Source organism: Terrapene carolina, unplaced genomic scaffold (genome assembly GCF_002925995.2).
Source record: "Terrapene carolina triunguis isolate 2854851 unplaced genomic scaffold, T_m_triunguis-2.0 Scaffold58, whole genome shotgun sequence".
Classification (NCBI taxonomy): Eukaryota; Metazoa; Chordata; order Testudines; family Emydidae; genus Terrapene; species Terrapene triunguis.
In genome coordinates this window covers 49,353,919-49,367,822 of record NW_020664409.1, presented here as the reverse complement: position 1 = coordinate 49,367,822, position 13,904 = coordinate 49,353,919, and the positions used below count along the sequence as shown (strand labels likewise).

General features: G+C 44.6%; 1 protein-coding gene across 1 annotated transcript; it reads left to right on the top strand.

Moving 5' to 3' along the window:
- The first annotated feature begins 222 nt into the window (after positions 1-222).
- On the top strand, positions 223-6,609 carry PENK (proenkephalin). Its single transcript, XM_024198288.1, has 3 exons — positions 223-297; positions 1,047-1,187; positions 5,713-6,609. Exons 1-3 carry the CDS (start codon positions 292-294, stop codon positions 6,367-6,369), a joined length of 804 nt encoding a protein of 267 aa, XP_024054056.1. The 5' UTR covers positions 223-291; the 3' UTR covers positions 6,370-6,609.
- The last annotated feature ends 7,295 nt before the right edge of the window (positions 6,610-13,904 follow it).

The following is a 13,904-nucleotide window of genomic DNA, read 5'->3' as shown; positions in this document are numbered from 1 at the left end:
CCGCAGCCCTGCAAACAGATCCATCCATCCAGCCAGTGCGGGGGGCCAGGAGACCGCAGCTCCAACTGGGCACTTTCTCCCCCTGCCTCCTCGCTCCTGTAAGATTTACTGAAGCTGATGCTCAGTAACTGCGGGCTATTACTTTTCTCCTGTATTTTTTTTCCTTCTAGAGCTTCTCCAGAGGCACAAATTGCTTAGCCCTTCTATAAATACAAGGGGCTCAAACCAAGAGGCTCCAGCAAGCTACTGCTCACTCCCGAGGTGCTTCTGCGGGTTCCCAAGGAAAGCAGCATGTATGTGAGTGAATTGCTGTAAGGACCGGCACTAGGCTGGGGGCTGGGGCGAGGCGTCTAGTAAGGTTGCTTGCAGTGGCTTGGCTGAGTTTTATTTCTGTAACAGCTTTGCTGTCTGTCTAGTTTCCATAGGCTACTGCTTTGTTGTTCGGGGGTTGTGCGCGTGCAAACTCTTGCCAGGCAATCGCTCCGAGGCTTTACCTTCGAATATCTCTGTAGTTCTGGTATCTAACCTCTTTCCTGGCTGTGCCGGGGAACTGCCTCTGTCCGGCTTTCCGGGATAATGACTGGGGACAGGGAAAGAGAATGGCAGGAGAAATGCTTTAATTTGGGGGGAAATTGATTTGATTTCTGTTAACCACGTTAAGTTCGTTCTTCGCATACAGCGCTAGGTCCTGTTCCCGTGCAGGCTCTGGGCTTGCAAAAAGGAACAACTCCAGCTCTGGTAGCACCAGCAGAACAGCCAGGGGGGCTGAGGTCTTGGCGACCCTGGGAAGGGAAGGGAAAGCCGGAGGCTGTCCCTGTCTGCAGCTGCGGAACAGAGAGCGCAGAGAGTTCCAACTTGCTGCGTTCCGCGTCCCGGACCTAACCAGGGGGTGGGTTCCGCTGCTGGGGAATAGTTTGCAGCGCCCGTGTCTGAGGCTTGGAGGAAGCCGGGGCACAGGTGTGACTGGCTGTGGGGTTGGGGACGCTTCTCCTGGGGCCAGGGAGGAAGCTGGTGCCAGGCTGAATTCTGACCTCTTCTTTTCGCAGCCCATGGCGTTGCTCCTGAGACTTTGCGGCTTGCTCTTGGCTCTCAGCAGCTGCCTTGTCTGGACAGTGCAGGCGGACTGCAGCAAGGACTGCGCCTCCTGCTCCTACCGGCTGGGTCACCACGCAGAGATCAACCCCCTGGTAAGCGGGATCCATGTGCTCCCAAGTAACTCTCTGACCCCACTCGCCGCCCAAGAGGCACAGCAGCTGCTCCCGGAGGCTCGCACAGGACTCGGGAGCCGGCTCCTCTCACGCAGAGTTAGCGAAGGGAGCTTAGCTGTGGAGGCGGTGGGCCGCAGGCGCTGTCCGGGCTGGCTTTCCTGCGGCTCCGCGCTGTCCTTCCCCTGAGCCACGCCGGACAGTTCGGCACCCTGGAGAGCTCCCCAACACTCCTGCCTGGCCCCAGCGAGTGAGTTGAGCTAATTGACTGTTGAGGTCCATTTGCGGGTGCTCCAAGGTGCCTGGGGAGGATCGGGCCTTAGAGCAGAGCAGGCAATGATGCCTCCTCCCAGGGGCCCATCCTGCACTGGTGGCAGGTAGCGAGCGCCTTTGACCTTCACTGAAGCCTAGGGGAGCTAGGGCGCTGGGCCCTTTACAGGGCCTAGCCCCAAGTGCAGTGCCCGGCAGATAAGGGGGGGGGAGGGGGTTCTGATATTTAAACTCGAGTCTACCAGCGCTGCTGTAACCAATTATCTTCTTAAAAAATTAAATTGCAGTATTTTAATTGGAAGTCTAATGTCACACCGCTAGAGTGAAATAGCCTAGAACTGTCACCGGAGTTATCTTGGGGGCTCGGGGAGAGATTGGAACAGGCCCTTCTAAAAACTACCAAGCTCCTCCTCCCCTTAAAAGAAATCACCCTTTTAACTGTGAGTCTAAAGTTACCCTGATCACTAGGTTTAATTTTGAGAATTCGTAGGATAAGCTCCCGGGAGCAAAAAAGTTCCCGGGAGCCTTTCGATGATCCGGGTGGGACTAAGAGAGATTGAAGCCTAGAGAAGAATAGAATCACTGCAGAAATTCCGGTCAAAGTCTCTGGTTCAGAACAAATCCATCACATCTTAAAAGAGAGAAAGCAGCGAATAATGAGATGTAAAGGCAGACTAGAAATGAACCGATGGCAAAAGAGTCCGTATTCGAATCCTCTCAAGACGAGAACGTCTCACCCTGAGCTACTCTGTAGTTTCGCTCTTAGGCGTTCCCTAATAACGTACTGTTCCTTTAGCAAAGAAGACTCTCCCGTATAGGATACTGCGTTGTTCTTGTCTTCTAATTCGAAAACCGTCCATTATAAAGTGCCTTACATCATAATGAAAATTGTTTGTCCTTTGAGGATAGCTTTGCAGAATGGGAGTCTTATTATTATTATTACACCGCTAGGACAAGTCACCGTAGACACGGGATTTTAAAGATTTCCTTTAAATCTGTTATTCCATGTCTCAATTATCAAGTAATAGCTTGAACGGTAAATCTCCACTCGACATACATGCGTTTAAAAAGTCTGCAAACGCGATGTAAACTTACAATAGACTTTTTTTATTCACAATTTCCCGTTTCCTGTTTAGAAAGCAAACATTTCTGCCTGAAATACTTTCACTTCTCATTGTTATAACACCTAACATTCTATAGCTGGGAGAAATTAGAGAACAATTATCGGTCTGCCAGTTTATTTAATGTTTGCATCTGACAGCACTGGATCCTATATTTATAGCGTGGGTCTGTGTATAGCTCTCCTGTATAATCAGTCAGACAGATCTCCGTCTATTTTCTTCTGTGACTTGGGAGGGAGGTAAACAAACAAAAAATGGCTGAGACACACACTCAGGGGTAGAAGAAGTAGCTGAAACTAGTTTTCACTTGTTTGACAGTATTCGTTTAAACGAAAAAAAGTATAAGTTTAAAAAATGTTAACGGCCAAGACTCTTACTTAAATCCAAAAAAGCAAGAAAATTCAGACTCAAGGCTGCAGCAATTCCGTACGGGAAGGACTGCAGAAGATGACATGATGATGCGCTGCCGTATTTTAGCCTTCATTGGCTCCTCTTATTATTAGGTATTGGAGCTTATCGGTTGAAAGATGGTACCATGGAGAGGTGCGAGCTGCCGAGGTCCGGCCAAGCACAGCTTTTACCTCTGTAGTGAATAGTCCCACTGAATTCAATGGAGCTCTTCACGTGCTTCTTGAAGTCAGTGAGACTGCGTGCTTTGCTAGATCCCCGCCAGAAAGTTCAGCCCTTGGCAGGATCAGTCCTAAGAGTCTGAGCCTGCTCCCAGTGGAGGAGGATCAAGCCCCACAGGAGCAGCAATACCTCAAGAGCTTTTTTCTCCCAGATGTCCGGAAGCATGAGTCCGCTCAAAGGACATTGCCTGTCAAATGTAGGGCTACAACCTTTAATTTGTTCTTAAAAGTACAGCCTGTTAAAGCATGAGAAACGATCCGAACTGAGCGTGTTCTCGGCCGTTAAAAACCACTAGCATTATTTTAAAATATAGTCACAATGGCACCTTGCATGGAACTTAAGGGTCTGATTCTGACAAATGCTGGGTGTCCTCAATTCCCATAGTAATTGGTGGGAATAGGGTGCTGAGTACTGGCAAGAGACATTCAGCAGCACCTTGCAGACTCTGGCCTCAAGGATTTGATTTTGTAGTGTTTGTGTACTCACTCCCATTGAAATTAATGGAAGTTTGTGATTGTTTCGGTGCACAAGGAATGAAGCTTTGGACCCTAATCTACCTGAATTATAAATCACTGAACATTTTTGTTTATAACAGAAACAATAGCACCTCTTTAAACACAGCAATTACACACAGAAAATATTCTGAATGCAGTTGACATATGTCCACGTGAAATTCTGTATGTCTATTTCAATGAATTCTCAAAGTTAATTGGAGAGCCTAAGTTAACTTTAACAATCTTTCTTGTACAGCAAAGCTATTTAAGGAAGTGTTAAATCCTGTTCAGTGATAGCATTTATCAGCTGATATACCAAAACAGAAAAAGTACAGTATCATACAATATTTTATATAGTCTTGGTTTTATATACGAATGTTTCTAAAGACATTAACACCTAGTGAGTTCACTATTACTTTTATCATAATGAACACCATAGGAAGTAATCAAACCATTATTATATACCGTGTGTGTGGTGTATGTTTGTTCAGGGGGAGAATGATTGTTTAAACTAATCCATTAACCAAAAAATAGGTTGTTTTTTGTATTACAGTGATTTCCAAATCAGATTGCAGCTGAGACCATATTATTGTAATAACCCAAATATGTTCACATGGACATAGTCATGCAGTGCCAGTTAAAAAGAAAAATTGTGATGGTTTAGGAGTAGAATGTTGCTAACAACATAATTCCTTTAAACTCAATTTGAGATGAACCTTTAACTCTAGAGTAATCACCAATATGGAAATAATTGTACCATAAATCTTCTATCTTGCTACAGCATATACAGTAGGTTGATAGATGCTGTTTCTTAATATATTTATCACACTTAGGACTTAACTCACAGGTAACTACAGAAGTAACAAGGTAGTCACTTACCACACAAAGTTGTTTTGAGGCTTATTTTCACATTTGTAAAGCTTTCTGAGAGCTTTAGATGGAAGGCACTTTAAAAGGGCAATTAAGTATCATAAATTTATTATTAAAGATGATGGGACAATAAGGTTAATAATGTAAACAAACGTAACATTTCAAATATAATAAATGCATTTCACAATTGCAAAAATCTGATCATATGAGATCATACCTTTATATGATTTAATCATTTCTCAGAGCCCCACCCATTGCAAATTATGAGCTAGTGGAGTGGAAATGACTTTTCTGAAGTGAAATAATTTCAGTATTACTGCTGATTATTCAGTTTTACCTAATCTTACTTAATCCTTGTCAAAATCCTTTTGACGAGACATTTTTGACCTCCCTAAATTGTACACTTAAATATAGAATATTACTTAGAAGTGCTCATAAATTGTTCCAGACCTCTGAGAGGTATGTGTGTGTGCACATGGATGTCTTTGTTTAAACTAGAAACATAGGAATTGCTGTAGCAGATCAGACCAGTGGTCCATCTAGTCCAGTATCCTCTGACAGTGACCAGTACCAAACCAGCTGTTTGAGGGGAAGGCACAAGAAATGGCATAATGAAAAATTATGGAATAAGATGTCCATGAGGGAAGTTCCTTCCAGCCAATGAGTATCTAGAGCAGTGATACTCAGACTAAGAATCCTGAGTTGCAAGTGGCTCTTTAATGTGTCTCCTGTGGCTCTTTGTGGCACATGATATTAAAACACTGACTTAATTATTAACTAATTGGGATGCTTTTACTATGTTTACAACCAATTGTAATTGATAAAATAATAATACTTGTTCAGCCATTTTGCTGTGAGAATAATATTTATAAAACCTAAATATTTCCCGTCATATTGTTTAAATATGAATATCTAGTACTATAGTAAATGAAACAATGAATTCACATTACTGTGGGTCTTTTGGGTAATGTTGATGGCTAGTTTGGCTCCTGAACCAGTGAGGTCTGAGTATCACTGATCTAGAGATTGGCTTGTGCCTTTAACGAAAAATAAAAAGACAAGATGACATCAGAGTGTCTGTTTCTTTTAAATCATTCTTAGTAAATCCCATCAATTTTTCAGGCATGCACACTAGAATGTGAAGGAAAACTGCCTTCTGCCAAAGCCTGGGAAACCTGCAAGGAGCTTGTGCAATTGACTAAACTGGATCTTTCTGAGGAAGGCAACAGTGCTCCGGGGGACAACAAGAAAGAACAGGATGAGAACCATTTGCTAGCAAAGAAGTACGGTGGCTTTATGAAAAGGTATGGTGGCTTCATGAAGAAAATGGACGAGCTTTATCACGTAGAACCGGAGGAGGAAACAAATGGAGGAGAGATCCTTACTAAGAGGTATGGAGGGTTTATGAAGAAAGACTCCAATGATGACGCCCTGGCTAATTCCTCTGATCTGCTGAAGGAGCTTCTGGGAACAGGGGCCTCACATTACCGACAGATAAATGATAATGATGGGGAGGTCAGCAAAAGATATGGAGGCTTCATGAGAAGCTTCAAGCGCAGTCCAGAACTGGAAGATGAAGCCAAAGAGCTGCAAAAGAGATACGGTGGCTTTATGAGAAGAGTAGGGAGGCCAGAATGGTGGCTGGACTACCAGAAACGTTATGGTGGATTTCTTAAGCGCTTCACTGATCCTTTTCTCCCTTCAGATGAAGATGGGGAAAGTTATTCCAAAGAGGTTCCAGAGATGGAAAAGAGATATGGTGGATTTATGAGATTTTAATACCCTCCCCTTTATCCCTTTTGTCCCAAATGAGAGACACTGCCTCATTGGTCATAATTTATTGTAATGTGTTGCTAGTACTGTACAGTTTTTTACTGTCCTAGTTAATGATGCAATCTGTTGTTTCAGGTTCTGTGTTCTTTTAAGTCAATAACTTCTGTTTTAGTCAGATTTAAGTCTATATTGTAGTTTTCATGCTAAAACTATTTTGGTTACCTTATCCCTTTTCTTTAAACACTACCGCACATCTACAGTAGAATTGCTTAATTGTATATACAATAAATTCTTCATCCTAACTGCATAATGGATTTTGAAGTGTCTGTTATTTCCTACTAGTGCATTTAATCAACCACTTTGTCAAATTCATTCAGCACTGAATAACCAAAGCTTATAATTTAAAGCACCAGCTCTTTGTAATCACACAATTCCTTCTGTTCACACCACAGCAGGAATTGGAATTGGATTAATTTGTATCTTTGCTTCCTAGGTTTCTTACAAAGTTAGAACACCGAATATATCCCCAAATGGGTCAGATTTCTCCTCTTACTTTTGCAATTTAGTAGAATAAAGTTTTTAAAAAGACTAAAATTACTATTACTATCCACTACATTTAGCTAGGAGGCAGCAAGAAAATACATGAGCACGTTTTAAAATACTAAAAACATTTCTTCAACTTCCCTGGCATAGCAGGGAGTTAGTTCTAATGTCATGTTTCTTTGGACATATTTTTTACATTAATCCAATAAAGGTTTGTGCAACTGGCTTTTCAGCTACAACCATTAAGGGTCGAAGTTTTCCTTCCACAGGAAAGTGCACAGAAGAAGGAAAAACTGAAAGGAAAACGCCACAATTTTGACCTTGCAGAGTGTCTGACAGAGGGTTCTTTGGGGAGCAGCTTTGGGGCTTATCCTCAGATAATGTATGTTGACTTGCCTCTATTGAGATCAGTGAAGCTATATTGGTTTACAGCAGCTAAGGATCTTAGCCCCTTGTGTTTGGGGCTGGGTTTGTGGCCCAGAGAAGATGTGATTGTATGGGAAATCCCAATCCCAACACTGCAGATCGTCTGGCATCCATACCGACCTCAGTTAGCCCCTCCCCCAGTTTTCCAGGGCTCCCAAGCAGCGCAGCTCACTTAGGAACTCTATTGACATTGGTCTCTTTGCCACAAGGAGCAGCAATACATAATTTGCCCAGGAGCTTCCCAAAGGGCCTGCTTCTACACTCTGTTCCTACACATTTAGTCACTGGGTACCTCCCACAGAGCACCTCCACCTACACATTGTATTACTAATAATTAGTGCCATAGGTGTGCACAATAGTTCAAAGACAAATAAAACATAGGGCCAAGATTTTCAATAATAGATAACCAAAGTTAGGCTCCTAAATGTACATTTACGTGCCTGAATAGGTGGGGATTGGTTTCAGTGGTGCTGAGTGCACAGCAGTGCTAGTGAAGTCAGTTTCACTTTTGAACAGTGATACTTGTGCACAAAGATGGCAATTTATCAGCCTGTGTCCCCTCTCATCAGAAGCCTATGGAGCTGCTGAGCACTACACGTCTTTGAAAATCAGGCTTCTTATTTAGACACCCAAATATGAATTTGAGAGCCTAGTTCTAGGGCCCCAATTTCTGAAGATCCTGGGCTTAGCCCTTAGAGGATAAATGGGAATGCTGAATGAGGTGATGATCCAGTGGCATGGCTGATAAACTACAAGGCAGTCATTTTACTGCAGAGGAAAGCAGGGCACCTGTCTTTCTATTTCTGTTAAACAACAGATGATGCTCAATTTAGAAAGACGTAAAAGAGTGCCCCTGCCCATCTCAGCTGGAGGAAGTTTGGTCTGACTAGCAGGGGGATGGCCAGCTTCCAGAAGAGGGGAAGAGGGACTAGCCCCTCCCCTGGTTTCTGATACAACTTGGAATGCACCTGAGGGAGAGAAGAGGGATTTATCTGCCTCCAATTGGCTGGCCGGGGGAATAGTGGAGCTGTTTGGCTGTCACGCCCCTCACCAACACCACCACAATTTAAACCCTTCTGGGGTGTCTGTGGATCAGCTTTCCTTCATAACTCAGTTTAGAAAGATGCCACATAAGAATTGTTTCTTTTTCATGTCTTCTGTTGTGCCTGCAGTTTCTTAGCACTTTTCCCCATTATTTTCAGTTCTGTGGAGCTTCAGGGCCCACTACCTGATCCAAAAGTAGTCTAAGATGCTCGGCAATGGACAGTTCAGCTGAAATCAGCTCCAATCACTTCAGTCCAGCAGGCAAATCAACAGGCAAGATTTACTGTAGTTGATTTATTTTAATCCAGGGTCAAAGCAGGGGTTGAGGATAAGTTTTTGAGCTGGAAGATGAAGATGGGGATCTTCTTTATTTTGATCAGTGGCGCCCTATTTGTTCCCCACTGTACAAGAGTTTGCCGGGGCTCGACCCTCTCCAGGGCGGCGGGGAGCCACACCGGCTCACTACACACCGGTGCGCTGGGGAAACTTGTCCAGCCGTGGGTCTCCCTCGGCAGCTCTTGCTGTAGCTAGAAGAACACGGTAAGCCTCGCCCTGCTCAGGGCGGGCAATAAGACTGTGTCAGGAGCTCAGGCCCTCAGTCAGGGCTGAGCAACAATAGTAGGCCCAAGCCTCAAAAGGCCTGGGAGAGGGGGAGACTGCCACCTACGGGTTGGGTGGCAGGGGGGACGCAGGCCCTCCCACTCCACTGCGTCCCAGCCCAGCGCCCTAGCAGCGGCAGAAGGCCTGCTGCTTAGTCAGTGGGGATCCTGGCCGCAACACACTGACATAGGCTCTGGCAGTGCTGCAGCCAGACTGGGGTCGGCTGCCCCCGGGCTACTTCCACACTCCCCCTCGGGGCCTACTTGGGTCCTGGTGTCGGCCTCTGGGGGATCCAAGACCATGGGTTCGTCAGGGCAGGGATTGATTGGCCGGTCCGGCGGCTCCTCCGGATAGCGGGCGCAGGGCAGGCCCAGCAGCTCCTCCAGATAGCGGGCGCAGGGCAGGCCCGGCCAGTCCTGGCGGCTGCCTTGGGCCGTGGGGTCTTCCCAGTCACGAGCTATGCTGGAGACATCTGGTCTCTCCGGCAGCTGGGGCCTGACTGAGCCATGAGGGTGAGCTTTTATACTTCCGGGTCGTCACCTGACCCTCTGAGGGGCGGGCTCAGAGCTCCCTAGCTCTGCCCACTCCGGCCTCCGGATGGGCTCTTCCCCCTCCGGGGCGGCAGGGAGCCACACTGCCTCACTACACAACTATATGCTCCTAAAATAGCAATTGTGATATAATGTGGAAAAAGCTCTATTGTTTTATTGAAACATAGTGAACAAGAGAGGAGAGGGGAGTCGAGCAAATCAAAATGTCTTTGTGGAAATGGATTGCAAGAGGATTTTGAAGAAGAAGCTGTCACCCTGGGAGCAAAAATAGTATTTCAGAAGCGGCCTTTCTCTGACATTTGTTACCACCTTGGGAATTTTGACATTTGGCAAGGTAAGAGAACACATCTTTAGAGAGATGCGGTGAATCCAGGATTTCAGTATTTGGCCACACATCAAGTAGATGGCCGTGGTATGTGCCAAATACTGAATATGAATAATGGTGGTGAGGAGCTGGGCATGGGACTAGGTGTTCCTCTGCAGTAGACAAGAGAAGGAAGAGAGAGCTGGCCCAGTACTGGATAGGAAGGTGGAAGACAGCAGATTATAAGAGGGTGTCTGTCTCAGACATGATGGTGGAAGGGATCAGGCAAGCAGTAGGTGATGTGGGTCTGTGTAATGGGCCATGGATCAACAGGAGGCAGCAGAAGGAGGGTTTCCTGTACCAGGTAAAGCTGAGAGGAGAGAGTAGCTCCGGAGGGGAGGAGGATGAATAGAAGGCTTTCTGCACTTAAAAAGTGCTGACTGCATCCCGGCTCTACAGAGCAAGCACCACCTTCAGTGCTACAGCTAAGGTTCTTGTTCTAACTGCTCACCATATGGTATGTGAGTATCCTTCTGTCACTAAGGGTTGGATCTGAGCACCTACATGTGAAGTAAAATGATACATTAACAGCTAAGGTTCCTGTTCATTCAAAATTATACATTGCCTTCAGAGCCACAGATGCCACACATTTGCCTTTATTACCTCAGCACCGGAAATCTTAGTGGGACACAGAGATCGTGATTCTATCTTGTGCCAAGAGGAGCAGCACAGAATTCACAGCCTAGGATAAGGTGTCCGTAAGCTACTTTTGCATCTTCCCAATCCTGCTCTGGGGCCATGGGAAACCTTTACCATAACTCTCACAGCCCTGGGGGGACTACAGCAGCCTCCTGGAGCTGCCATATGGGCTTCATCACTGCCTGGAATCTCCTCAGTGCTGCTAGCTATAGCCCCCAACTCCAACACAATCCTGCCCCCTTGAGGCATCCAGTGATAAGTGAGATATAAAACATTAAACAGAGCTGTATAAAATGCCCAGTTCTCTTTCAAGTCCTAATACTTTCATACTTCCTGCCTGTTCGCACTAAGGATACCCGTTCCTCTGAGAAATGTCTCCAGCCTGGTTCTCTCCCCTCTTTTCTCCAGTGCTGGTGATCCTCTAATGCACAGACTTTCCAGTAATCTCTGCTTTCGCCTCAATCCATCTTTCTCATAGAGATTCCTACATCAGTTTCCACCACAAGAGACAAACATTATTTCACCATCCAGGAGAGCCAGAACTGCCTTCTGATTTGAACTGGAAAAAAATGGAAACAATATTTGACATAAATAACTGGAAACACCCCTGGAAAAATGAAGCTTAAATGAAGCTTTCCAACTTTGAACTTTTTGTCCATAATCCTTTAATTGCCCTAAGTATTAAAATGGTCATAAAGCTCAAAGGGAATACATAGATAAAAAGACCCCATTGTTTTGTGGCGATGTCCTGATGCTTCCTCCTAGGAAGGCAGGAAAGTGTCACAGTGAAAATGTTTGTAAACAACAAATAAGCTAGTGAAACCAGCTGTAAATCATTAATCCAAGCATTCAATTACTAACCCCATCAGCCTCATTTAAAGCACACAAACTGTTACATATCCAATTAATTGTTGCCATGGAAAACGAAATGCTTAGAGACATTTGACAGCTGCATCTGTACCGGCATAGAAGGGATTTAGACTGAAATTCTTTAATTAGATTATGACTTTACCTAAACTGAGCATTTACTGTAATCCTTGTTGAAACCATGCAATGAAATCCATCATCGAGTATAAACAGCTATCACAACATCACCTCCAGGTTCCAAATGATTTGTTAAAGAGGGCTGCATTGCTTGTTGTTCAGGGAGGTTGGCATATTTCTGCATAGGAGTTCATCACTGACCTTTTTCAGAGACACCATTGTTTTTTTGGGGAGACTAAAGGCATATATGGTCTTTGCCTCTCTCGTTCTCTGACAGCCATCCTCACTGGTTCTGCAGCAATTGCTTCTAACAGATTCTTCTTACCCTATCTTTACCTAATCAATTATAATAGTATGCTTTGTCTCATATTCCAGTTTTGCAATACATTGCCTTCAGTGCCATGTATCAGATCTGTGTGGGTGGACCTCTGATCAGTGCTCACGTTCATTCCAATCATTTTAAACTGCAGTATATGGGATGATTTGCCATTTGCAATGGCCCTAAATTGCTGCCAAGATTCTCTCTCTCTATATATATCTATGCTATGAGTTCACTATTGGATTTATTGTCCTCTGGTGTCCCCAGCAGACACTCTGGAACAGGTGTTTTGTGATATCTTGCTTCATACTTTTCTGTCTCTTGATTACCTGAATATGATCCTAGCATCAGTATGACCAGGGGGTGGATTTGTCTGATGTAACAATTTGGCAATACGGGGGTGTTTGACTAAAATTCTATATGATATCAATGCCACTGTATTTCTCGCTCTGGAAAACTTTCCCCCAGAATTTTTATACTGGTCTTTTATTTATTTATTTATTTATTTGACAAAGTTGACAGACCAGAACTTAAGTCCATCATTAAAGCCAATTGTCTTGTTCCTGTGCCACTAGTCTATATGAAAATGGTCAGTGTCAGGCCAAACAGAGCTGCCATGGCTCAAAATGAAGAACAAACTTTTGTGTGGGTTGCAGGAGCTTGCACACATTTAAATTTTGCTTATTGAGTTGTGGGTCAACAGACTCAAGGGAAGGTTTATGATTTGGAACTGGTTTGGGGCTGTGCAGCTTCCATTTTGATCCTGCTGAGCCTCTCTGCAGCATTTGAGACTGGTGATCTTCAAATCCTCTTGTCCCACCTGCAAGGAGCTGCAGGACAAATGGAATGTCTTGATATGACTCAGAGGTCCTTCCTCTCAGACTGAACCCAGAGGGCAACTGTTTTCCCTGCCCCCAAAGCCTTCACCTGTGGGATCCCACAAGGTTAAATAGTCTCCCTTGTATTAGTCAACATATTTATTAAGCCACGGGGGGAGCTGGTCAGACAACTTGGGCTGAAGTGACGGTAGTGTGCAGATAATACCCACGTCTATACCTGGCTTTCTCAATGCCTTGCTGAAATCAGTACATGAGTGAAGAACCGCTGACTGAAGCTGAATGTGGACCAGAATGAGATGATACTGGCAGGTAAACAGAAGGTGTTTGAAGAACTTACCTTCTCTATAACATCCCTCACTACTGAAGGCATCTGCCCTCAAATTGTTGTCTGTTCAATAAATAACCATGAGATACTTTTGGACTCCTTTGTGCTACTGTAAGCTAAAAGCCTCTTCCATCCATATCTAGCTAAAAAATGGCACCCCATCCTATCAAACTCAGACCTGGTCACAATGATCCTCTCACTGGTGACTTTTAGACTTGATTATTGCAACTTATTATGCCTAGAAATGAAGCCATGCCTTGAGAAAGCTCCAGCTTGTATGGAATACAGTAGCATTTCTGCTTAGTAACACAGGTTGCCATGAACATGTCACCACTGAGTTCCACTCTTTGCATTTGTTCACCATTGATTGAACAAAGAATCCAGTTCAACATCTCTGTGCTGATATCCAAAGTCCTCCATGGGACTGGCCCTAGCAACAGTACTCAAGAGACTTCCTCTCCCGCTTTGACTGTAGCTATGTTCCACTGGCGATTGTTCATCTGGGATATGAAACTGAATAGGGAGAGGCGCATGATTGCAGAAAGCAACTTTTACATGTGCTGGATCTAGATTATGGAACTCATTTCCATACGCATTACCACTCTCACAAGTAACTGCAAAACTCATTTCTTTCACATATAGAGGGAAAGCTAGCATGCATGCACACATACACTACAATAAACTATCACAGGAGGAGTGGCTCTATAAGAAGGAATGGGTCCACTTCATTTGTGTCTAATTAGTTTCCTCCTGATGGGGCCTGATAGAGGGCACCTGTAAAGACCCAGACAGAAGTTGAGAAAGAGGAGAGAAATCAGCATGGGGGGGGGGGAAATTAATTACAGAAGATCATGAGAATGGGAAGAATTGGGAGGAAGATGAGTGTACAGTATTGAACAAAAACTTC